Source organism: Chlamydotis macqueenii, chromosome 15, assembly GCF_036417535.1.
Source record: "Chlamydotis macqueenii isolate bChlMac1 chromosome 15, bChlMac1.mat, whole genome shotgun sequence".
Classification (NCBI taxonomy): Eukaryota; Metazoa; Chordata; class Aves; order Otidiformes; family Otididae; genus Chlamydotis; species Chlamydotis macqueenii.
This window is the reverse complement of record NC_141570.1, coordinates 780,142-802,350: the sequence shown is the minus strand read 5'-3', so window position 1 is coordinate 802,350 and position 22,209 is coordinate 780,142. Positions and strand designations below refer to the sequence as shown.

Below are 22,209 nucleotides of genomic sequence, written 5' to 3'. Positions count from 1 at the left end.
TGGCAGATCGTCCCTGGTTCCTTGGTCCTGCTCATGGTCAGCAGCTAGACCCACCGCTTCCATGCCCCGGGGAGATGGAGAGACCCTCGGCACGCCCGGCCCCGGCAGCCCTGCTCAGGGAGCTTCAAGCGGAGAAGGAGCGTGGACCCCCTTGCCAGCGTGGCTGCCCCCGCCGCCTCTCGCCCATGCCGCGCCAGGCGCCCTGCCCAGAACATCGTGTTCCCAGTCGCGTGATTTAACCACGTGATTGTGTTTCCTCTTGAAGTTTTGCAAAAGTACTTCAGTAAGGCAAGTCCCTGGTGGGTTGTGATGGGCTCCTGGGAGAGCTGGGGGCTGGGACCAGCCGAGGGTGGGCGAGCTCCCTGCATCGTCCAGCCCGGCCCGCGGGGACCACCGAGCCCCCCGGCCGCCCTCCCCTCGGGGCGAGCACAGTGCTTCCCTTTCTTGCAAGCTGCGGGCATCAGCCTGCTGCCGGCGCTGAACTGCACCCCCTGCCAACAGGAAACTTAAAGGCAACTTTAAAATTTATTTATTTGTTGCCAAGAGTGTGGTACTGTTAAATGGCCTGGTGCTTCTCCCCCAGACCTGGGTCTTTGTGGAGGCCGGAGTATTTATCTCCGGCACACGTTAACAGCCGTGCCCACCTGCGCTTGCGCCCTCTTCTTGCTAGGAAGTGCTTCTCACCCAGGAGTGAGCAAAACCCCGTATTAGAAAGAAATGATGCCTTAGGATTTTATAGCAATACTGGTTTATACAAGGTCTGTATGTAAAGCCAGAGCCTGACGCTGACCCTGAGGTTTATGACAGGGTTTATTAGACACAGCGAGTGCTTTGAGTCGGAGGGGAGCACAGCCAGGGCTTTTTAGTTCCTTCCTAATCTTGACAGAGCAGAAGATTGCTCAGCCAGTGGCAGATGAGTGTGGCGATGGCAGGGCCGTCGGGACGTGACGGGGCGTGCTGCTCACTCAGTTTCTGTGTCACTATCGGGACTGAGGACGTCGAGGGGCTGGACGCGCAGCGAGTCGTAATTGGGCGGGGGGGTGCCAGGCTCGGGGGGCAGCGCCTCGTCCCTGGGGAGGGCACCCGTGTCCTCGTGCTGGAAGCCCAGGTTGGTGTGAGCCTCCACCAGCTCCGACACCGTCGGGGGCGCGTCTGGGTACCGCGCCTGCGCCCGCTTCTGCTTCAGGCCTTTGCACCAGCTGATCAGGTTGATAACGGTGATCCACAGCGAGTCGATGATGATTTCCCCGAACTCGATGAGGCACAGCACCGAGCCCCCCATCCAGAACCCAAACTGGCCTCCCAAGCTCGACAGCAGCCAAACGATCTGCGGGGAGCAGAGCGGAGTCAGCCGAGGCGGCAGGCCCCGTCCCTGGTCAGCCCCACCGATCGCCCTGGGTGCTGGTGATGGCCCTGCCCCTCCTGGCCCACGGACCTGCCTGCCCCGTCCCTCGCCTCGCGGGTGCTGCCCCACAGGGACCGTGCTCCCTGGTGCTGCTTCTCAGTGGCCTGCCCTGCGCTGGCGATGGGAGCAGGAGGTAGAGGGGGGAATGAACCAGGGGCTGTGAACCCGCTGCAGAGGTTGTTTGACCGCTTCTTCACCATGGACGTGTGAAGCAGCAGCACCGAGGGGCTGGCAGACTCCTGGTGAGGAGCATCTCTGGACACGGCGGATCAGCCCCGAGGAGCCGAGCCCCACTGCGTGCTGGGTGACTCGTTGGGCGCGTGCTCGCTGAGTGCTTGCAGCGCGTTGCGGCGCTGGGCAGAAGGGCAGGGATGGGCACTCACCGTCGTGGCAGCAGACTCCGAGATGGTGCGGTAGTTGTACTCCTGGAAGTAAATGTTCAGCTTGATGATCCCGTTTCTGTAAGGGAGAGAAGGCAGCTCAGCAGGGCCGAGCCGCGCGTGCCTGCCTGTGGCAGGGCTGGAGCTGCTCGGGAGCGCCCGCTGAACTTCTGCTGGGCAGAGGATATGCATGAGGCGCATTTCAGTTCGCTTTACGTATCTCCCAGGCAAGCATGCGCCAAATCTTGTCCTCCCTTCGCGTCAGCACACGTGTGCTCTGGGCCAGCACCTGGGCTCAGTCAGTCTGATGTTAACGGGCTCAGGAGAGAGGACAACGGGGTTGTTCCTTTCCCTTACCTGTCCAGGGTCACGTTTGTTGACATATCCCGTTCATAAGACAGAATATGGAAAATCCAGTCCTGGGAAAACAAAACTCACTCAGAAGGGAGCAGAAGCACCAGCTCTGGGCGCCTGCGGGGCAGGAACCCGTGGGACCCGGGGAGGAAGCCCTGGCACCTGTGTGTGTGTGCACGCTGAAAACCTGAAAATTAGCAAAGAGGCGCTTGCTACCTGGCATTAGCTCTGAAAATACTGAGCAATTCATGTGGCTAAGAACAGGTAACTATTACTAGATGTTTCAAAACAAGAAATGGGCGTTACCTCCGAGGCCTCCGACGGCCAGTCCGCCATGGAGATGGTCATCTTGTACTGCGTGTCGCTGGGGGGGGAAAGGAGAGCATGGGTACAGAAGCGTTCCCTCCCCTGAAGTCACTGGGACTTCAGTTCTCATGCAGGCAAGGAGCCCTGCACGATTTGCTGCCGTTTTTGAAAGGTCAGAACTGATGGGAGATGACGGGCAGGACCCCCTCCACCTCTAGAGCTGCCGGAAGCGGCGCTGGACTTACTTGCATGTCTCCTTGCAGGAGTCAATACAAATCTGCCTGTGCCGTATGCTGGACCTCAGTGACGAATAGCAATACGCTGTGTGGTGAAAACAAACATTCAAAGCATCTGTTTAGGTAAGGACCCCACCTGATGAATTATAGCAATTTCATTTAGTAAATATTTAGGTGTGAGCCCGCTGCACAGGTCTGCTGTCTTCCCCTCTAACCGTCCTTTCCTTGAGAAACTCGGGTGAAGCAGTCAGACAATTTAATAATGAATTAAAAATAAATTCTAGTTTTCTGCGGTCGGTTTCTCCAGAGTCAGCTTGCCTGATGCTGGTGGTTTCGGCACAGCCCTGGCCGGCTGCCGGGGCTGGAGAGCAGGACCCGTGCTGGGGAATCTGCCTGGCTGCGGGGCGGCCCCAGACCCCTCGCCCCGGCACATCCCCGGAGCCCCTCGCCGCAGGGCCCACTTGGCTCTGCGCTGCTCCGGCGCGGAGGCCTGGAGCGTCACCCCTCTTTCCCTTGGGGCGGTACCCAGCGGCTCCCGCTGCTGTCCTCGGCTGGAGGCAGCTGCAGAGAGCCCTGCCCTGGGGCAGCGCGGAGGCTGAGCCCCTCAGCCCGTGGCCGGGACCAAGATTTGGCCCCTTCTCCCCGGCGCTGACCCGAACGGCCATGGGGAGACTGCACACGGGGAAAAGCCAGTCGCTGTGGCGCTTCCACAGCAGCAAATCCCGCATCCGCCCCCGCCCCTCCTGCGTGCCAGGGCCCCGGGAGGACTGTGCGTTAGTTCTGTTCGTGTTCTTACCCCAGCCTGGGTTATCTTCGTTATTGCAATAATTCACCCCTTCAGGTAAAGGGAACATGTAGTGACCGCATCCACAGATTTCGATCATGTGATTTTGGAAACAAGAGCGCAGGCAGGCCTGGAAAAAGGGAAGAGGGAGCTGCTTAGACGTGGGCTGACCCCCTGCCCACCTCCGCGCTGCTGCAGTCGGCGTTGGCTGCCAGAACGCTCGGCTCCCAGGTACGTTCTCTCTTTTGCGCTGAGCGGCGGATTGTGCGGCTGCGCGCAGAGCGGGCTGAAGCTGCAGCGGGAGCAGGCGCTGCCGGCACCCATCCCTGCGCAACGGCGCGATCCCAGCCCGCAGCGCGCAGCGAGCATCGCCAGGCACCGCGGCAGGCTCTGGCAGCGCCGCGCCAGTCGCGCAGGCGAGACCAGGCTGGGGGGGTAAGCCGTAGAGCGGCACTGCGGTTGCAGGTTTCTTTATGATGCATTTTTACTGACCTCCTCCGGATTTTCAGGCACATCCTAGTAGTGAGCTGCCCGTGGGTAAGGCACCTCACAGGAGCAGAAGGGAACCTGGTTCTTGTTTCTTAACTACTTAGGGGTTCATGGAAGTAATATGGAATTTCCATAAAGGAATAAAAATGTTCTGCTTCACTCATAGACACCGCTGTTGTCTCCAGCCTTTATGGGACAGGCTGACCAAGGGCTGGGTTCCAGCCGGGACCCTAAAAATATTTCAAGATAACGAGCAGGTTTCAGAAATCGGAATTATCTTATCTGTGCATCTGCTTCTCTGCTTGAAAGGATTGCGGCCGCAGCTCCGGCAGCGCGCGGGCTGGGCTGCAGTGCGGCCGTTAGCGCAGCAAGGCATGAAGTTAATCACCCGAGACCGGAGCGGGGTTCTGGATGGGGCAGAGGCAATAACAACGCCTATGAAAAGAGAATTAAATTTAACGGCTCCAGCTTGGTAGAGCAGCCAGAGAGCTTCTGTGGGATACACAACGGTCACGGAGCTCAGCGCAATCAGGGAGGGACGGAGAAGCCCGATTTGGCTGCGAGGTCTCTGAAGTGACGTGAGTGGTGTGGACAGAGCCCCAGCCAGCGCTCGACACCTTGTCAGGAATAACGCAATCATCTCGAGTGTTTGCGGAAACGTCATACAAGCGCCTGGAAAAGTGGGGTGAAGTGGTGCAATTGTTATCGTTGAATAAAAGCAGAAATCAAAAAAGCCCTGCTCGACCGAGCCCTCCTGCTCGACTGGGGTGGACGGGACTTCAGGCTTTCGGTAACAACCCCAAACGGTGCGGACGGTTTCCTTCTGCCAGCTCTCGCCCCCAGAAATGCTTCTCCCTCACGCTAGAGCCTGTTACAAATTAACCGCTGCTTCACGGTTGCACTGTATTTTTCTACAGATTCAAGGTTTACAAATGCTCAACTTTCTCATCCCTGTTTTAGAGCGAAGCAAAGGCAAAGGTCTGTCCTCATGTCCTGTACAAAACAAGCAGGCATTTCCAGGGTGAACAATTCCTGAATTCCCTGAAAGAGCGAAGGATTAGAGACTGGTCAGGAGAGGATTCGCTCCTGTCTGTTCCTCTCCTGCAGGGATAAATATTACTCGCGTGCACAAAATAGGAGCGGCTTTGCACGTTAGAGCGATGCCGTGGTGAAAACGTAGAGCACAGCAGTTCTCCAGGGAGCTCCCGTCCTCCCGGAGCGCCGCGAGCAGCAGCGGCCTGCCGCCTGGAACGGGTCGCGTTCACCTCTCGGCAAAAGCTCCCCATCCTGCCGGCCGCGTGGTCGGCGCGGCTTTGCCGCCCCGGGGACAGCGGCGGTGGTGGCTCAGGAACCCCTCGGGTGTAGGGGAGCTCGCCCAACAGCAATGGCCAATCTGCCCCTTCCTGGCTCCAGCGGTCCCCAGCACCTCCCAGTGAAACCAGTGCCGGGAGGGAGTGAGGCCAGGCAGGATGGGGACGCGAGGTCTCCTTGGCTGGTGCTGCGGGTCTGCCCTCCGAGCTGAGGCATAACCGGCCATCGCATGGCCGCTCGGGCAGCCGAAGGGGCAAACTGAAGGGCCAGGGGTTTTAAGGGACCAAGGGGCCCAGGCACGTGCTGCTCTCGCTTCGTCTGGTGTGCGGGATGAGTGGGAGCCCTCCGCCTCGGGGCGCCGAGCTCCGCGGTGGCAGGATACAGGGAAGGACCAGCACTAAACTGCGCTTGTATGTGCAGGTAAAAATATTTGCTTTTTTGTCTGCAAATCAGGGCTTTGCTGGTACGTCACGGGTGGCAGGGTCCTGTGTAACAACAGAGGTCCTGGGGGGGTTTGCTGGGTTTTGGCTTTTGAGAAAATGGCAGAAATGACCATTTTCATCCCTCTCAAAGCGAAACAAACTTCCCGCCTGGCTGAGGGAGCGGGAACTGCTGACGCCTTTCCTGCCTGTACGAGCTGCTTTGGTGCGAGAACGAAAACTGATTACGCTGAACTGCGCCGCTGCCGAAGCAGCAATCCTTGTCTTTCGAGGCGAGCTTTAGTGCCTGCACCGTTAGATCTGCAACACAGTTGTTTCCGCTGGATCCACTGGGATCGTTTCAAAACCTGGGGCTCCTGGGTGCTCAGACTGGAGCGCTGGCTCGTACCAGACGAGAGGGTCGTGCCCCTGGGCCCTGCTTTCTGCTGCCATTGCTGGTGCTCCAGCAGTCCTGCCTGCCAGTCAAAGGCTTCAACTGCTGTGATGATTTTTCCTAAACAGCCTTGTTTGAACTAAAAACGTTTTACCTGTATGGAGTAGGACGTGTTATACTGGCTGTAGAGGTTCTTCACGGGGACATCGGAGCCGTTCATGGTGCAGTCGCTGTAGGGATAGCCCATCCGTTCCAGTTCATCCTGAAAGAAAACCGGAACAGCAAACTTCAGCAGGCGTCGTTGCGCCCCAGGGCCCGGATGCCCGTTTTCCAGAGGCTCTGTAATTCCTGTATCCCTGCTGGCTCTGAAAAAGTCAAGGAATTGCGGGCGGCAGAGCCGAAGGAGACGCAGCGGCTCCCCGGGGCGGATCGAGGCAGGTGAGGTGTTCAGGAGCAGCAAGTTTTAGCAAGGCCCCCTCTGGCATGCCGAAGGAAGAGGGAACAATGACCTGAGCTCAATATTTTGGCTTCAATAAAGTGCTTTGCCAGGACAGTTACATAAAAGCCTCCATAAACTGTTCCGGCCCGCAGCTGGCGCGTACCCTGACTCTTTTGGTTTGAGCCAGTTCAGCCAAGACTTAAAACAAACTTGTTTGCGCTCCCATCAGATAACATTATTCTCAGACAGCCTGCTCCGGAGGAATGCCGCGCATACCACCAGCACGCCGATGGAGGTTTCCGTCCCGGCCATGGCGTAGATGCCCTGGTCCTTCAGGAAGGGGAAGCTCTTCTGCTGGTGCAGCATGAGCCGCGCGCCGGCCGACGACGACAGGTAGGGGATGTAGTCCTGCTGGCTGATGTCCAGAATCAGCTTCAGCCCTGGGACAGGGGACAAAGCGCTCAGAACAGGGGTCGCATAATCTTGGGGAAAAAAGGAGCCTAAACAGGCAAACACTGTGCGGAAAAGTCTCCATCCCTGGGGGAGGAGACGGGGCCTGGCTGCCACGGCAGCCTCGCGTGTGCATCGACACGCACGATGGCGAATGCCCAAGCTGGAAACACCTGAGTGAATAGCCGGACCTTGCCTCTGATATTTCGGCTCTCCAGATGTTGCACTTCTGCGAGTAACATCTGGAGTCACACTACTTGTTTCTGCATGGCACACCTCCCTGTGGGGTTATCCCCTCCCGGAACACCGTCAGTCCCTGCCGCGGTGCTCCAGGGACACGGCGATGGGAAACCCGCTCTGTCCGGCAGGAACAGCGCTGGGAGACGGGGCAGCCGCCAGCGCTTCCGCTCCTTGGCTCCTCTCCGACAGAGCGCTCTTACCGAACTCGGCGCCGGGGTTGGAAGAATTCAAGGCCTCTTCGTCCATGCCCCAGTTAAAGATGTAGCAGTTCCCGTGGTCTGGGTGATAGATTTGGGTGAAATTCCTGGAAGAATCGTGCACATAACACTGTGACTCTCGGGGAGGGCTGAAGGGCTATAAAATAACGCATCTGGTGGGACCAGAGCTTGCAGCTGTTTCTGGGATTCCTTTAAATGGCTGTGTTTGCCGAGTGCCGGCGCAGACACTGCAGCTGATGTAGCTTCAATCAGTCTGCTGTTGGAAAAAAAGCCAGGCAAGGTGCTGGCGTGCACCGAGACACAGCCAGCGGGGATAACGCGTTGTCAGGATGGAACGGAATTGTCTGTCACAGAGATGAGAGAACTGCCTGCTCTGAGCTGTAACAGGTTTTGGGGGGGCTGTGTCTCGTTCTCTGGCAATAATTCCCTGTGGCCCTCGCTGCGGGAGGGACGGGACACTGCTGCTGTGTGCGCACGTTTCTCAAACCCGGGTGTACAAATTTGGCGTTCACAAGAAATGATGATGGCTACAGTGCACTCCCCAGAGCCCTGTGTGAAAACGGGGGGGCTGTAACTGGGGCTGTGCTGGGATACGCTGACTCAGCAGCTGGGCTGGCAGCTGGTTGTGGCTGAGCGCCCTGGGACGGTCCCGTCAACGCCGCTGTTCTCAATGCGCCCCCAGCTCATCCCACACGCAAACTCACGCCAGCGCTATCCCAAAGTGTCAGCCAGGATCACACCCAGGAACCCCCTGCGAAAGGTCGGTAGAGTTAAGAACCAGCCGAAACCTCTTGGTTAACTGACAGAGGTGTTAAAAAGAGAAAAGAAAAAGGCTGCCGTGCCTTTGGCCTCCTGTACCACCCCTGACGTGACCGACAAGGGCAGGGAGCGGGGCTGGCACCTACTTGTAGTTGCAGGGCTCGGCCCCGTAGAGACACGCCAGGATCATGTCTTCGGCCTGGTAGCCCATCCTGACCCTCTCGTGCAGGGGGACCCTGGCGAGGATGCTGGTGGACTGCAGGACGTACCACTCGCTGACCGCCTGCGCCGCGCTGCTGAAGTTCCGGTAGGTGCAGTTGTCGGAGCCCTGATGGCTGCACTGGGGACACAGGGCGGGCAGGTCTGACCCGGCCGGGGGGGACACCAGCGGCGTGCCCCCTCCCCTGCGCGCGCCCAGCTGGGTGCCAGCCCTGCCCGCTGCTCCCAGGGGCTGAGGCACGGCCGGAGCCCCGGAGCCGGCTGTCGCACCCGCGGGTGTTCACAGATGGGTCCCTCCCTGGGGAGATCTCCCAGCTGGGACAGCTCTCCAGTGGTCCCAGCGTTACTTCCACCAGCTTACAAAAACATCACTTCTGGGTCAATTCTTTAAGACGGCACAGCCCGTCCCTCACCCCTCCCCGGCTGCCTCCCATGGGACCACTCTCACCAGCTTCACCGCCAGCTTGTACTTCTTCTCCCCCGACGTCGCGTTGCCTGGGGCAGGTGGAGCAGCCGTTTGGTTGCCTGTGGTGGTCTGGTTGCCCACATCAGTCTGGTTGCCTGTGGTGGTCTGGTTGCCCACATCAGTCTGGTTGCCCACATCAGTCTGGTTGCCCGCAGCGGTTTGGTTGCCCGCAGCAGTTTGGTTGCCTGCAGCAGGCTGGTTGCTCTCAAAGATGTCTAGGATGACGGGGTTGTCTTTGTCGTGCTCGTCGATGAGGACCAGGGGTATCTGGTGCCAGAGCCCCAGGTCCAGCGGCGGGGAGATGTTCTCGCTGCTGTTCCCCGGCGTGGGCTGCAGGATCCTCTCCAGCGCCGCCTCGATGAGCCTGTCCAGTTCCTTCAGCAGGTGCTTCACCTCCGAGTATCTGCAGGACAAAGAGCAGTTACCTGGCAGGGCCGAAGCGCTGGGGTCCTGCAGCGCTTTGTCTGCCGCTCCGCTGGCCTGGACCTTCCTGGGGACCTCGGGCCGCTGCCTATGGATTCACTGGAGAACAACGGGAGCCCCCGCGCAGAGCGCGGTCAGCTCAGGCACGGGCATCCCAGCAGCCCGCAGCCAGGCGGCAAACCAGCACGAGGAGAGAGAGAGAGGGCTGCGGTGGTGAACCTGCCGGCGCGGAACCAAGCGCGTTGTGTTCCAGTCGCTCCCCACGGTTTACACAAAACAGCTCCAGTGAGCAGAGAGAAAAAACAACCCCCGAGGAACTCCTGCGCGCCGGTTGAGCGCATCTCGCCTTGGGCAGCACCGCTGCACGGATGTAAATTTAAAACAACTGTAAGAAAAATCGGTGATTCCTTTGAAATGACGATGGAGGTCTGGCACCGCAGCTCCCGGCCGGCGCTGCCGCTCAACTGGCTCCCAACGGCCGGAGCGGCAGCGATAAGGGGAACGTGCACGGCCAGCAAGGAGACAGAAAGGAACTGTGGGGAAAGATCGAGAGGCTGATTTTGGCTGTGAGAAGCGAGCTGAACTTCGAGTTTTCCCTGAGCCAGGGGAGGTTTTCAGGGAGGTGATAACCCTCATCAGGCGAACTGGCACAGCGAGGAGAGCCAGGCGAGCCTGCCAGCGCACGCACCCCGCTCCGGGCCTGAGCCGCCCTTGGGGGTTCAGTGCCGCTCGGCGAGTGCAAGCATCATTTCGGTTGATCCCCTGACGCGGCACCCAAGGCAGGAACGGCTCCGCTGCCCTGCGTGCTGGCAGCACAGCCGAGGGCGCTGAGCCACGACTGGGTGAAGTGGGCAAAGCAGAACTTACTTGAAGGGGTTGGCGTTGCAGACCGTGACTGCTGGGAACTTCATGGTCTTGAAGCCGATGGAGAGGGACGACGTGACGTTATAGGAGAGGTAGGTGTTGATGAGGATGCCCCACTGCCAGAAGACCAGAGACGCAAAGAGCAATGTTAGGAAAAACCAGATCAGTTTCTTCTTGGGCCCCTCTTTGATGATGCGCTTCGGGCCATGCGTGTTGGTGTTGTCGCAGTACCAGACCAGCAGCTCCTTGTAGGTGTAGCCGGGGCCCTTCTGCAGGCGGTGCAGCGCCCGCACCAAGTACTTCTTCAGGTTCATCCCGCCGCCTGCAAGCGGGAGAGAGCACATGGAAACAGCTCTGTCAGGGGCAGGGCTCGGCTGCTCTGGGGGCAGTGGGTGTCCTGTGCGCACCGGGAACGTCTTGGGACGTTCATCATCCAAAACCTTTCCCAGCACGGGACAGACCAAGCCGTATGCACAGGAGCTGGCTTCAGGTAGCATTCAGGCTCACAGACTTCAGCGTTCAAGCTAATACAGGGCTGAAGGTAATTGTTCTTAAAAGTAAAAGTATGAGGGTGCAGCAGGTATCGGCGGGGACGAGAAGGGACCTGGAGCCGGCAGCACCTTTCCCAGGCCCAGGAATGCTGCTCAGCGCTGCTGCCCGCCGCAGGAAGGACAACAGATTGGGTTTTTCCACCAAATTCCTCTGCCGATCAGATACTATCGGTATGCTTCCACCGCTCACGTGAGGGATGCTGCATAGTTCACATTCACATTGTGAGTAAATAGAACATGTTGTGCTGCTATTTTCAGGTGAGAATTTGTGTTACTAAATCTTAACATCCTGAGGCAGGATTTCAAACAACCCCGCGTCAGCTGCTTAGAACGCTTCTCAGCTTTAAACCCTGGGAGAAGAGAATGGAAGACTAATGCTGCATCTAACTCGGCATCGGAGAAGAGAGAGTGCTGAAACAACACCGCCACATTTCGATAACGAGCGGGACTCAGCGATGCGGGAGTTAGATACCACCAAGTTACGTGTCGACAGAACAAAAGGAAGCTGAAGGGCGTGCACAGGCCTCTTGGGGAGTGGGAGCAACTGTGTCCTTACTTTTCCAAAAAAAAAAAAAAGGTAATACTGCTTCATCGGTTCGTGGGCCAGATCCGCATAAAGTAGTACGTAAAGCCCGACACAAGTGTAAAACCTGTAGGTTCTGTGGTGTCTCGCCCCTGACGCAGAGCGAGATGACGATTTTCATTGCACGCCCGGTTACGCTGATGGGGGAGCGCTTTGGGAAGCAGCAGCTCCGGCTGCCTCCTCCAACACGCGAGGGCAGGCCTGCTCCCGCGTGAACGCCTTTTGTTCTCCAAGGAGCGCACGTCCCGGCCCCCCGGCCCCCCGGCCAGCGGCGCATCATCGCTCGCCCTCCGTGCGCCCGTGCCGCAGCGGCTCCCACCCGCAGCCGCCTGCCGAAGGGGTTGTCCGGGAGCTCGCTGCGTCAGGTGCTCGCTGGCTTTTGGGCAGGACGGTAACGAGAACAGGAGCAACACCTCAGCACCGCCCAATCCCCCGCGGCCGAGGGAAGGCGCGGAACGTGCACGGCCGTTCCACCCGCACTGCGCTGTGAGCGCAAACCCCTCTCGAGGCACGGCCTGACAGATGGGTCTGCGCTTTGTGGAGCAGCATCGGCAAAACGCATTTAAATCCAGAGAGACCAGCAGGCAAACTGGTAAATATGTTCCACCTTTTAAGAAATCCAGTGAAAGATGTAGATTAGATTAAAATTTGAAACACACCTACGCGGCACCGGGCAGAACCCAGCCAGGCTGGACCCGGCTGGCCGCGTGCCCTGCGCCGGTTTGCGCCGCTGCCTGCGCACCGTGCCGGCTGCACTCGGAGCGCGGGCTCCTGCTGAGGCTGGCAGCGGCTGGGGGGCTCCCGTCGGCCGTAGGGACATTTGGGGGGTGCTCATCAGCCCGACGTTGCTGGAAGAAGTCATTAGTTCCTCTCCTGTTGTTTCCTGAGGCTGAATTTTAGCTTTGTTTTCCTGCTGCCAATGCTGAGACACGTACTTAGGGGCTGAGCAGCACAGGCAGAGTAAAAGCTCTGCTTTCCCAGAAAACCGGTGGATTTTGATGCTGCTTTATCTTTGTTCACACTTTTGCAGAAGTCATGGAGACACTTGTTCTCCACATTGAATTTATTTCCACCTAACACCTAACCTGGGAGCGCTCTTTGCAAAGCCGCCGTACGCTGGCTAGCGATAGCGGGGGAAGACGCTGCACCGGGAAAGGCGGAGCGGCTCCAGCTCAGTTTTGAGCGAAGATTAGAGTGCTTCCAGCTCTCTTTGTCTCTTCAGCTCACCAACCGTAAAACACTGCGCTGAACAGCAGCATTTTCACAATTTTGAGTTAGATTCAGACCACACTGTGGAAAATAAGATTAAACTACTTTTTAGATATGTTTTAAACTGATTCTGAATGATTTTCCCTGATGTCAAAGCTGCTGGACCTGTTCCATCCCACGGCCCTGCAGGGCAGCTGCCAGCGGGAGCAGGGGCAGGGGACGGGGACGGGGGTGGGGACGGGGATGGGGATGGGGATAGGGACAGGGACGGGGATGGGGATGGGGACGGGGACGGGGATGGGGACAGGGACGGGGATGGGGACGGGGATGGGGATGGGGACAGGGACGGGGATGGGGATGGGGACGGGGACGGGGATGGGAATGGGGATGGGGATGGGAATGGGGACAGGGATGGGGATGGGGACAGGTTCGAGGATGGGGACGGGGAGGGTGTCGGCTGGAGGAGCTGCCTGACGCAGAGGCCTGCAGCATCCCCACCCTGCCGTGAGAACACACAGACCCCAACATGAGAAAGCCAGGGTAAGGTGTGCTGGCCAGACAGCCACGCCGACAGCCACGGGTTTGGCAGGCGACGTCTCCACACGGCAGCAGAGTGAAAGGCCCAGGTTCACTCCTCCTGTAGCAGAAGCTGTGCTTTTGAGCGGAAGGTCATTTTGTAAAAGAACTGGCGTAAAGCACAAGCTGCGCTGGGCCACACTTGGATGTCATTTTTCCAGTCTTTTTCTCATTTTAATAGTTTTCTTCTTACCTTTATTTCCAGACTGTTTCCAAACAGGCTGTTTCTCTCTCGCTGCAGAAAGCCACCCTATGCAAGGGGCCGGCCCGATCGGAAGCCAAAGCTGCTGTTACTGGGGGCTCCCTGCCCCGGGCGCAGAGGCTGGGCGCTCACCGCCGTCGCGTTTGGGAGAGGGTTTGGTGCCAGCCTGGAGCCCGTCCTGCTCTCCCCCATCAGCGGGCTGCACCTGGAGCAGATGGGTGACAGATGAGGGGGACAAATGACAAGACCCACCCTCCATGGGCACACAGGTCAACACCAGCCCTGCCCAAACCCCCGGGAAAGGGAGCGGGGGCTGCGGTGGGGCGGGAGCTGAGGAGATGAGGGCTGGCATGCTTCCCCTTCGATGGACATGCAGCCTGGCTGCTGCTGAGGCACGGCACCCAGGGTGGTCTCCAAAAATGGAGATGGTTCAAAAATTGGTTCCAAAAATCCATCCCTGTTGCCGCCCTCACATCCCCCGTCACTCGCAGAGCGTGGGAAGCTTGAGGGCTGGGACACGCGGCAGCTCCCAGCTCCCAGCTGCCACTCGCTGGTTTTCTCTCCGGTTTGGCCTCTTCACTTCCAAGGCTTGCAGGCGAGCTGCAGCGTTCCGTGGCTGTACAGCCCGAGGGTCCCGGCCCACGGCTCACAGTGCGCTCCGAGCTGGCCCCTCCGCAGGGAACCCCCGCCGCGTCCCTCATCGCCTGCCTGCTGCCCTGCTGCCCCTTCTCAGTGCGCTGCCCTCACCCAAAATGAGTCAGGAGTGGGTCCTGGGGCCAGGAGAGCTCTGTGGCACATGGGGTGCCCCGTGCCCTTCTCCCGGCACTGCCTGTGTCCCCGTGAGGGCCGAAGCCAGCCGAAAAGCAGCCTGCGCCTGCTGTAGCGTGGTTCGCTCCGCGCTGTGAAGGAGGCGTCCTCGCCTCCCCCAGCAGCCACGCGCCCGGCCCCACAGCACCCAGCACCGTCCCGCTGAAACTCCTCCGCCTGACGGGTGAGATCAGACTCCCGCGTTACGAAATGATGCTGTTGACGGTGTTGAATCTCTTCTGGGGTTTTCCTGGGGCAATTGCCGCTCGGAAATAAAGACATAAGCAAAACCCAGCAGGCTCTGGGAGGCTCCGGGGTGGCACCTCGGCTGCAAAACCGCTCCGCCGCTGCCGGGCCCGATACTGCAGTGATTCAGAACTTTCTTTGCCGGGACACACAGCACTCAGCCCTCTTTCATCCCCAGCTGCTCCTCCGCCCCCTCCTGCAGAGCCCAACGGAAAGACCTTGTTTTCCTAGAGGAGACCTTTATGCTGTCGATGGGTGTTTTTGCAAGTTGGAGGAAAGGCGTTTGTTACGTCACAGGTTTACAGGCTGGCAGCTGAAAGAGCAGAGCAGTAAGGCGCCAGCCAGCCGCGAAAGCCCTTTCTGAGCCCGGGGTCGCAGCAGATGCTTTGCTGCGCTGTCGGGTGTGGAGAGCAAGCGGCTGCGGCTCAGACGCCCACAGCCGTCCCATTCCGCGCAGGTGCCTCCGGATCTTTGATCCTGACCAGGACGTGTACAGCACTGGAGGAGTATTTACCGTCTGGAGGTTCTGATAGCATTTGAGTGGCTCCCTGTTCCCTATGTGAGACGCTCTATCCCTTCCTCCCCTGCCTGCCTATCCCGCGTTTCCGTGATGTCCCTGTCTCCCGGGATGACGGGGGAGCCTTTCTCCTCACGTGCCAGTAAGGTCACGCTGCCGAGAGTTAACTCCGCTGCTTGTGCGATGAACGAGAATCCCGAAATGCAAGAGGAGCAAAACCCCCCAGCAACTCCCTCCCTACCCACAGATCCCTAAATCCGCAGAAAGGCCGGTGTCCCGGGGACAGAGCATCCCTTGCCCTCAGGGATGGATCGCACAGGTCCCACCAAAAGGAAAAATAATTCTGAAAGGTGCGCTCCGCGTGCTTCCACCCCTTTGACCGAGGAAAACCAGAGGCTGGCTAAGAACCGCACTCCGTGAACACCCCAAAACCCGCGCCCCCCCCTCAAAAACGTGCAAAGATCCACACATACCAACAATAATTTTCTTGATTTTTTTTTTTCCTTCTCCCCTCTGGGAGCAATATTAGGCCTTCAAACCCGCACCCTCCGCAGGGGAAGGGCTGTAAGAAAGTGGAAGCGGGGGCTTTTTAATCCGACCCGCGCGGTACCAGCCCCGTCGCACCGGTCCCTTCGGCCCCGACGTGTCGCCGGAGGGATGCCCGCGCGGGCATCCCTCCGGCGACACGTCGGGGCCGAAGGGACCGGTCATCCCCGACCCCGTTCCCCCTCCTCAGGGGTCCCCGGTCCCCCCGTACCTGTCGCCCGTCCCGCTCCGGCAGCGCTTCCCGGTGAGAGCGCGGCCCGGCCCCGCTGCCTCCCCCCGCCCCATCCCGCCCCATCCCGCCCCTCGGTACCTGAACCCTCCCTCCGCCTTCGGTCGTGGCTCGGTGGCAGCCTTGCTTTGATTTTTTTTTTTTTTTTTGGGTTTTTTTTTTCTGCTAGAAATTGTCTTTTTTTATCACCTCCAGGAATGGCAGCCGCTCCCGCCGAGACCACCAGCACAAATCGCCCCCGTGACGCTGCCCACTCCTGCTCCGCGAGATGCTGAGCTGTGGATGAGCACCTCTTGGGGTTTTTTTCCCCAAAAAGAAGAAAAAGTCCCGTTCAAAGAGCAGGCACGGGGTGGTGGCTGGGATGCGGGACCCCTGCCCAGACCCCCCATTCACCCCCAGTTTCCCCCTCTGGTTCTGAAAGGCTGGGGTGCCAGGATGACTTCCCCATCCCAACCATCCCCCCGACAGGCACAGATCAAATAACTGCGGGTGGAATGCGCTCGTCCTTTGATACAGTTTATAATCCTTTCTAAAAAAACCTTGCAATAGTTTTTTTTTTAAAGCATGTCACATATATACAATATAAAAGACATAAAAGTATAAATAAGATACATCAAAATAACTTATAATAAAGTATGAGATCTTATAATCTTTCTTTTTTACAGAAGTATAACATCTCACGATTTATTTCTTTAAACAGCTGCCGCGGCGCAGCTGTGTTTACTGTCGGGAGCGCTGCTGGGCACGCTTTCCTGGCCTGTTTTGTCCACCGCCGGCCTGTCAGGAGCGGGCTGGGGGTGCTGATGCTCGAACCGGGGGGGTGGCAGCCCGGGTGGCAGCGGTGGCTGAGGCTGTGAGGAGAAACCAGCTCTGCTGCCAGAAAATGACAGCGGAATTAAAAGACGCCGCAGCTCTTCTATTTGCTTCCGAGGGTGGAACGCGAGCGGCTCGGATGGGGCCGGGTGCCCTCATGAACGCGCTCGTAGCCTGGTGTCTGCGATTTTCATGGTGTTTAGCATGCGTTTCTGCATTTTATGGCTTAATCTTAATCCTACGTGTGTGGCACAGCAATTCCTGTTGATCGCATAATTAATCCCTCAGGGGAGCTGGAGAGCACCCCCCCCCCCGTTTATTTTCCGCATTTTCCCGCACTGGGGTGGGCGCACTGCATGCCGTGGCGGGGGGTCCCTGAACACAACGCTACCGCACATCAGGGTTTGGGGGGAAAACCTTGAGTGAGCATCTTGAGCGGCTGTGGGAGACGCTAACTCCTCACAAGGGAACAGCAAACGCGTATAAATCTCCTCGGAACTGTAAATCACCGCACAGGAAAGCGTTTTAAAGCTAGCGATTGCCTCTTGCTAGGAGAAGTAATCACAGGTTCCGGTTCGATCAGGACCCAGGCAGACTTTCCCTGGTGTCCCTGCGTTTCACTGTTCGGGAACAACAGCGTGCACCAGCATGCCTCCTGCCGTTATGTCGGAGGTGGAACGCGGGATCGTGTTCAGAGCATTTCCACGCGAGGCCAGAACGAACAGGTCTGATGGCGAGTACCAGGACATGCCCGGTTCCCAACCTCCGTCCTGTTGCAATCCTCGCCCTTCTGTCGCTGCTGATTTCCCCAGAGAACGTCTGTCACCAGCAGCTCTGCGCTGGAAACGGAGCGGGCTGCACGCACGGCAGCTCGGAGCATCAGCTGCAAAGCCGTGACCTTGAGTTTGGCTTGACTTTGCCTTGTCCCTCTCGCTGGCTCCGTGAGAAAGTTTATTCCATAAGCAAAAACCTCCTGCTAAAAATACAGCTGGAAAAGACTGCGGAGGGCGCTTCTGTGCTCCGAGCTGGGGCATCACGCTGGCGCGATGCGCCGCTGCCAGCAGCTAAATACAGCTGAGAAATGGGATACACGGGCGAACCGGCCCCCGAAACCGCACCGCGCTCCGACCGGAGTGCTCAGAAAACACCAGAGGCTCCTCAACTCATCTGGGAAAGTGAAAACATTTGAATGGTGACTGGAGCGGATACAAAGGTGGCTGGGCTGGTGTTCAGGCCTGTACTTAAAGATGGGGATGAGCAGAGGCGGTTGTGCTGGAGCCCAAGGATGGCTCTGTGGGGAGGGAGTCGCCCCAAAATTCCAACCCTGCTGGCAGGACTGAGCTCAGGTCACTGCAAAACCTCAGGATGCATTCAGATCTGGTTGTGTGTAAACCTGCGTTGCTTTTGGCCAAATTCTGCCCTTCGGCACGGTGGGTGGCGGAGGTCCCGGTGGGGGTCCCGGCCCAGGGCAGCCATGGTGGCAGCCGTCGGACCCGCGGCCACTCCTGGGTGCTCAGGGGTTTGACGGGGATTTGGAAAGGCTCTTCAGGCCCCAGAAACGGGAGGGGAGCCTGCGTTACCTGCCTGGCCTCCGCGGGAGTCCCCTCCCGGCAGCCCCTCTCCCAGCCGGGACGGTGTGGCTGCCCTGCCCACGCTGGTGATGGGCACCGCCAGCGCGCCTGCACCCGCTCATTGCACTGCAGTTCAGCAGGAGCTGCGAGATGTACGTGCTAAATACTCGTCACTCCTGTAGCCCGGCTTCCCGTCGGCAGCCCTGGGGTTCGCGGGCACGGGGAGCTGCGCCCCGTCCCCAGCGCCGCCCCTCGCCTCGCGCCGCAGCGGGGAGGCTGCTCCCGGGCATGGCCCGTTCCCACGCAGGGCACAAACACCCGCATTCAGAACTTTAATTGCTGGTTTATCTGGTGCGCTTTCAGAGACACGCTGTCACTAAACAAAATAGAGTAATTTGGTTGTGACCGGTAAAATCACGGTCAAACGATAGCGAGCATCTCACCAGCCAACCTACACCGGTAACCGCTGCGTATAAAACCGTTTTAACTGGCCTCTGTTTGCGTTACAAAGATCAGGCAGTAAAACTGAGACTGGTTTTGTTTTACAAGCAGCAGAGGAGGGGGGGAAGCGGCCCCCCCGTCTGGCTGCGGCACGCCTGGCACAGCGCGGCACAGTGCGGCCACGGCCTGGCCGGTGGGCGCGGGGCTGGCTGCGCGGTGGCACCTGCGGTTCCGCGAGCCGAGCTGGCGGCTCCGACACGGACGGGATGGGGGAAAACCCAGCCGCGGCCCAGCTGCCTCCAGCCTGGGCGTCGATGACAGCCGTCACCGCGTCGCGCCTCACCCTGGCGAAGCTGCACCTCTCCGCGTGGGCAAAGCCGAGCAGGCTCCCGGCGCAGGACCGCAGCGGCTGCGGGCTCAGGCAGCCTTTGTCACCGCGGGCTTTCCCCAGACCCGCTCTGTCACTAATTGGTGGTTAGTTGTGTTCATTTGCTGTTTGTACCAGAGAAGTTTACTGAAAAAAATAACCAGTCTGCCCTGACTCCATCTAAAGATGCGGTAGCTGCGGGCGGGCGCTGTCCCCGCGATGCCACGCTGCCCCGGCACAGGCCAGGGAGCGCCCGCCCAGCGCCGGCCAGGACCGAGCACCAGAACGATCCCTGCGGGCCGCTGCTTTACGGTCCCCTCCCATGTTCCGGGGAAATGTGAAATATTTTGTGATCAATGACTTTTTACGACAAGAACAGGAGCGGGGATGATTGCGCTTCGTGACGATCCAGAGGAACGGCTTGTACCTTGCTGGATGCGTTCTGTAAACTCGGGTGAGAAGGTCTTAAAACAAAGCCAGGAAGGTACCCAGCAAGAGGTGTTGTGAAAACAGGGTGATTCACTGCGGCTGCGGCCGGCTCCCGCACTCCCCACGCTTGGCCGTGACCGCATCTCCGCCGGGATGGCAGCACGTTTCACACTGCAGGCGAATACATCCAGCGAGCACGCGCAGTCTGCCTTCTCTGGAAATGTGTTTGGGCAAAGGACATGAGTGGAAGGAGGCAGAGGCCACCCCATACCGGTGCGCTGGGGGTTTTCAGTCTGGTGGGCAGCAGGCAGGCAGGGATGGCGCTGGCTCCTGTCACTCGGTCCCACAGGGGCTTTGCTGATGAGCGTCCCCTCCTGTGCTCTGCATCCCGCTGCTTTTGGGAATGTCGAAAATGCCAGCGGGAGGGCACGTGGAAAGGACCAGCAGTGTGGGATGCTTGGCCCCCAGGGGATGCGGCTCCCACCCAGCTCCTTCTGGAAGGGAAACTGAGGCAGGAGCATAAGACTGGGAGAGACCAGGTGGAGCAGGAGCGTTACAGTGAAGTGCCAAAGCAGGGGTGATGATACAAGAGCGGACGAAATGCCAGGGACACGCTGTCCATGGCCCCGAGGGCGGGTGTGTTTCCCTGTTTATACCTCCGCCTGTGTTGCAACCGGGCCGGGGAGCAGGCGCGGCAGCCGGGTCAGCGCCCCGAGCCCACGGCTGCTCTCGCCGGGGCCCAGGGAAGAGCGGCGGCGCAGCGTGGCTGGCTGCTGCAGGAACCCGCCGCGCGGCATTCCTGCCTGCGCCGCCACAGCGCCGGCCGGCAGAGCCCCTGCCCGCCGCCACCGCCGGCCCCAGCTCCCCGTGCTGCTCCACGGCCGGAGCAGCGGCTCCAGGGTCCCCCGGCACAGGAGGGAAGCCCATCTTCTGGGATGGGATTGCCCAGCCTAGCCTGGGATTTCTTCCCTCCTGCCCCCCTCAGGCATCGGTCACGCTCAGCCCCAACTCTCGCTCTTCCTGGGGTTCGCTGGCCGGGACCAGCGTCACCTGCCCAGCCACGGTGATGGCGTGAGCCGCATGTGCCGGCAGAGGCGTGGGGAATCGGCGATGACTCCATACCTCCCGGTCCATCCTGTTCGCAGGGAGATGCCGGCGTCGGGATTAGTGCAGAGAGGTGTCGCAGCACATCACTGCAGAGAGCAGCTGCTGCAATCGCGGGTTCGCCTCTGACTCACGCTCGCCTGAAACCGCTCCGGCACTGCCTGGCTGGGGCCGTGCTCGCGGTGCCGTGGCTGTCGGCAGCCCTCCCCGGCTGAGGCTGTGTGGAAACGCTTCGGCAAAGCGCCGAGCGTGGCCGGGCTGGTGGGGATGGCTCGGAGCCGGTGCCTGGCATGGGGCGTTGGGGCTGCCCAGCTCCAGCCCGTGGCTCTCACCACAGTGGTGCCACCGGAGATGGGCCGTGGGGCTTGGCCGCCAAGGCAGGGATTGTGTACAACACCGTGCAAAGCGTCCGTGCCACACACCGGCTGCCGCAGCCCCCGAGCCGGTTTGGGCACCGTGAGCAGCGCCGGTCTGCGCTCTGGCCGCAGCTCCAAGCAGAGGGAGGTCGCTGCTGTGTGCGGAGAATGCCTGAGGCTTTGGTGGGCCATCGGCGGGGTGCTGGGGCTGGGGGACCCCAGAGCAGAGCCCCTCGCGAGGGTGTTTCTGGGAGGTCTGGCTGGAGAACCCAGCAGCAAGAGCTGCTGGAGCCCCGGGAGCCCAGTGTGGGCGTCTGGAGGAGAAACCTCCAGAAGCCGGTGGCTATGGAGCTGCCTCACCCTGCCCTGAAGGCTGAAATGTAAAATTAAAACAGCCACGATCTCCAGCCGCCCGGCCTCCCCGGAGCTGGGCCTTACTGCAGGGGCAGTGGAGGCTGGGGGCTTTTCCATCTGCACGCCTGGGACTCCTCTCCCAAACCAGTCTGTGGCCCACTGCAGCGTCACCGGCTGGAAGGGGGCCCGAGCGGCCGTTAACCCCCTCGGCGCTGCCCGGCTGCATCTGTGGGAGCCGCGTCCCTTCGCTGTGGGGGGCTGCCATTGCCGACATCCTGGGGGCGGGGGGGGGTCTACCTTGGTGCACTGAGATCGGGACGGGGCCGGGCTGCGCCTCGCGTGTGTTTTCCAGGGAATCTGTGAGTTACTGTTCGTCGCCACAGCCTGGGCAAGGGTTTCATCCCGGGAGGGTGGATACTCCCATTTTTCCCTGGACGACCAAGAGAAATCCTGTCTGGCAGGGAAACCGCACGCCCTGCCCACCCCTGGCCGTCCCCTCTTTGAGCCGCTCCTGTGCCGGCCGTTCACGCTGAGCAGTGAGACGAGCAGAGTCAGGGCCAGAGCCTTTGCCCAGCCGTTTTGATTCCCAAAAGTACTTAAGTGGCAAGTCCTGCTCCTGCAACTGGGGTTCGGCTCTGTGCGGCTGCCCCCCTCTCTCCATAGTTAGCCCGCTGCGTCCCCTCTGCTCCGAAGGGCCGGTCCCGGCGTCAGGCAGCCTTTCCCCGTGAGTCACCAGCACCTGCCCGCTGCGGGTTTGTTTCGACACCTCTCCCCAGCCCGTCCTTCGCCCCGGAGCTGAGGCAGTGCTGCACCTGCAATGCTGCCTGTGCCTTCACCCTGGTTTTGGGTACCGCAGCCGCTCCCCTGCAGCCCCGTGGTGCCCTGAGCCCTGTCTGGGGCTGGCTGGGCTCCCATCGCACCCCTGGCTCCTGGGAACGCCATCCATGTGGGAAGAGCCTGGGGTTCCCACCCCACCCTCGAAGCAGCGGCTGCAGCGGCGGAGGAGGGGATGTTGCCGAACCCCAAATTTTACTGCCTGTTCTTCCCAGGCACGCTTTGCATTTGTGATGTTTAGCGTGTGTCAGACCTAATTCTCCAGCTGTCCTGGGTGGTTTTCAGCGTGTGAGATGACTCAGGGGTTCGGCAGAGTTC

General features: G+C 59.9%; 1 protein-coding gene across 2 annotated transcripts; it reads right to left on the bottom strand.

The window, feature by feature from the left end:
- Window positions 1-866: 866 nt before the first annotated feature.
- Window positions 867-15,855, bottom strand: SCNN1B (sodium channel epithelial 1 subunit beta). 2 transcript variants are annotated; one of them, XM_086759782.1, is made up of 14 exons: window positions 15,704-15,855; window positions 13,269-13,482; window positions 10,160-10,478; window positions 8,852-9,272; window positions 8,331-8,524; window positions 7,408-7,511; window positions 6,794-6,957; window positions 6,233-6,340; window positions 3,478-3,595; window positions 2,691-2,766; window positions 2,446-2,503; window positions 2,143-2,204; window positions 1,789-1,864; window positions 867-1,327 (listed from the first exon to the last, which is right to left on the bottom strand). In XM_086759782.1, exons 3-14 carry the CDS (start codon window positions 10,468-10,470, stop codon window positions 962-964), a joined length of 2,058 nt encoding a protein of 685 aa, XP_086615908.1. In that variant the 5' UTR covers window positions 10,471-10,478; window positions 13,269-13,482; window positions 15,704-15,855; the 3' UTR covers window positions 867-961. The 2 variants fall into 2 exon arrangements, with proteins under 2 accessions (XP_086615908.1, XP_086615909.1); XM_086759783.1 differs by lacking the exon at window positions 15,704-15,855 and adding an exon at window positions 15,321-15,399.
- Window positions 15,856-22,209: the final 6,354 nt, after the last annotated feature.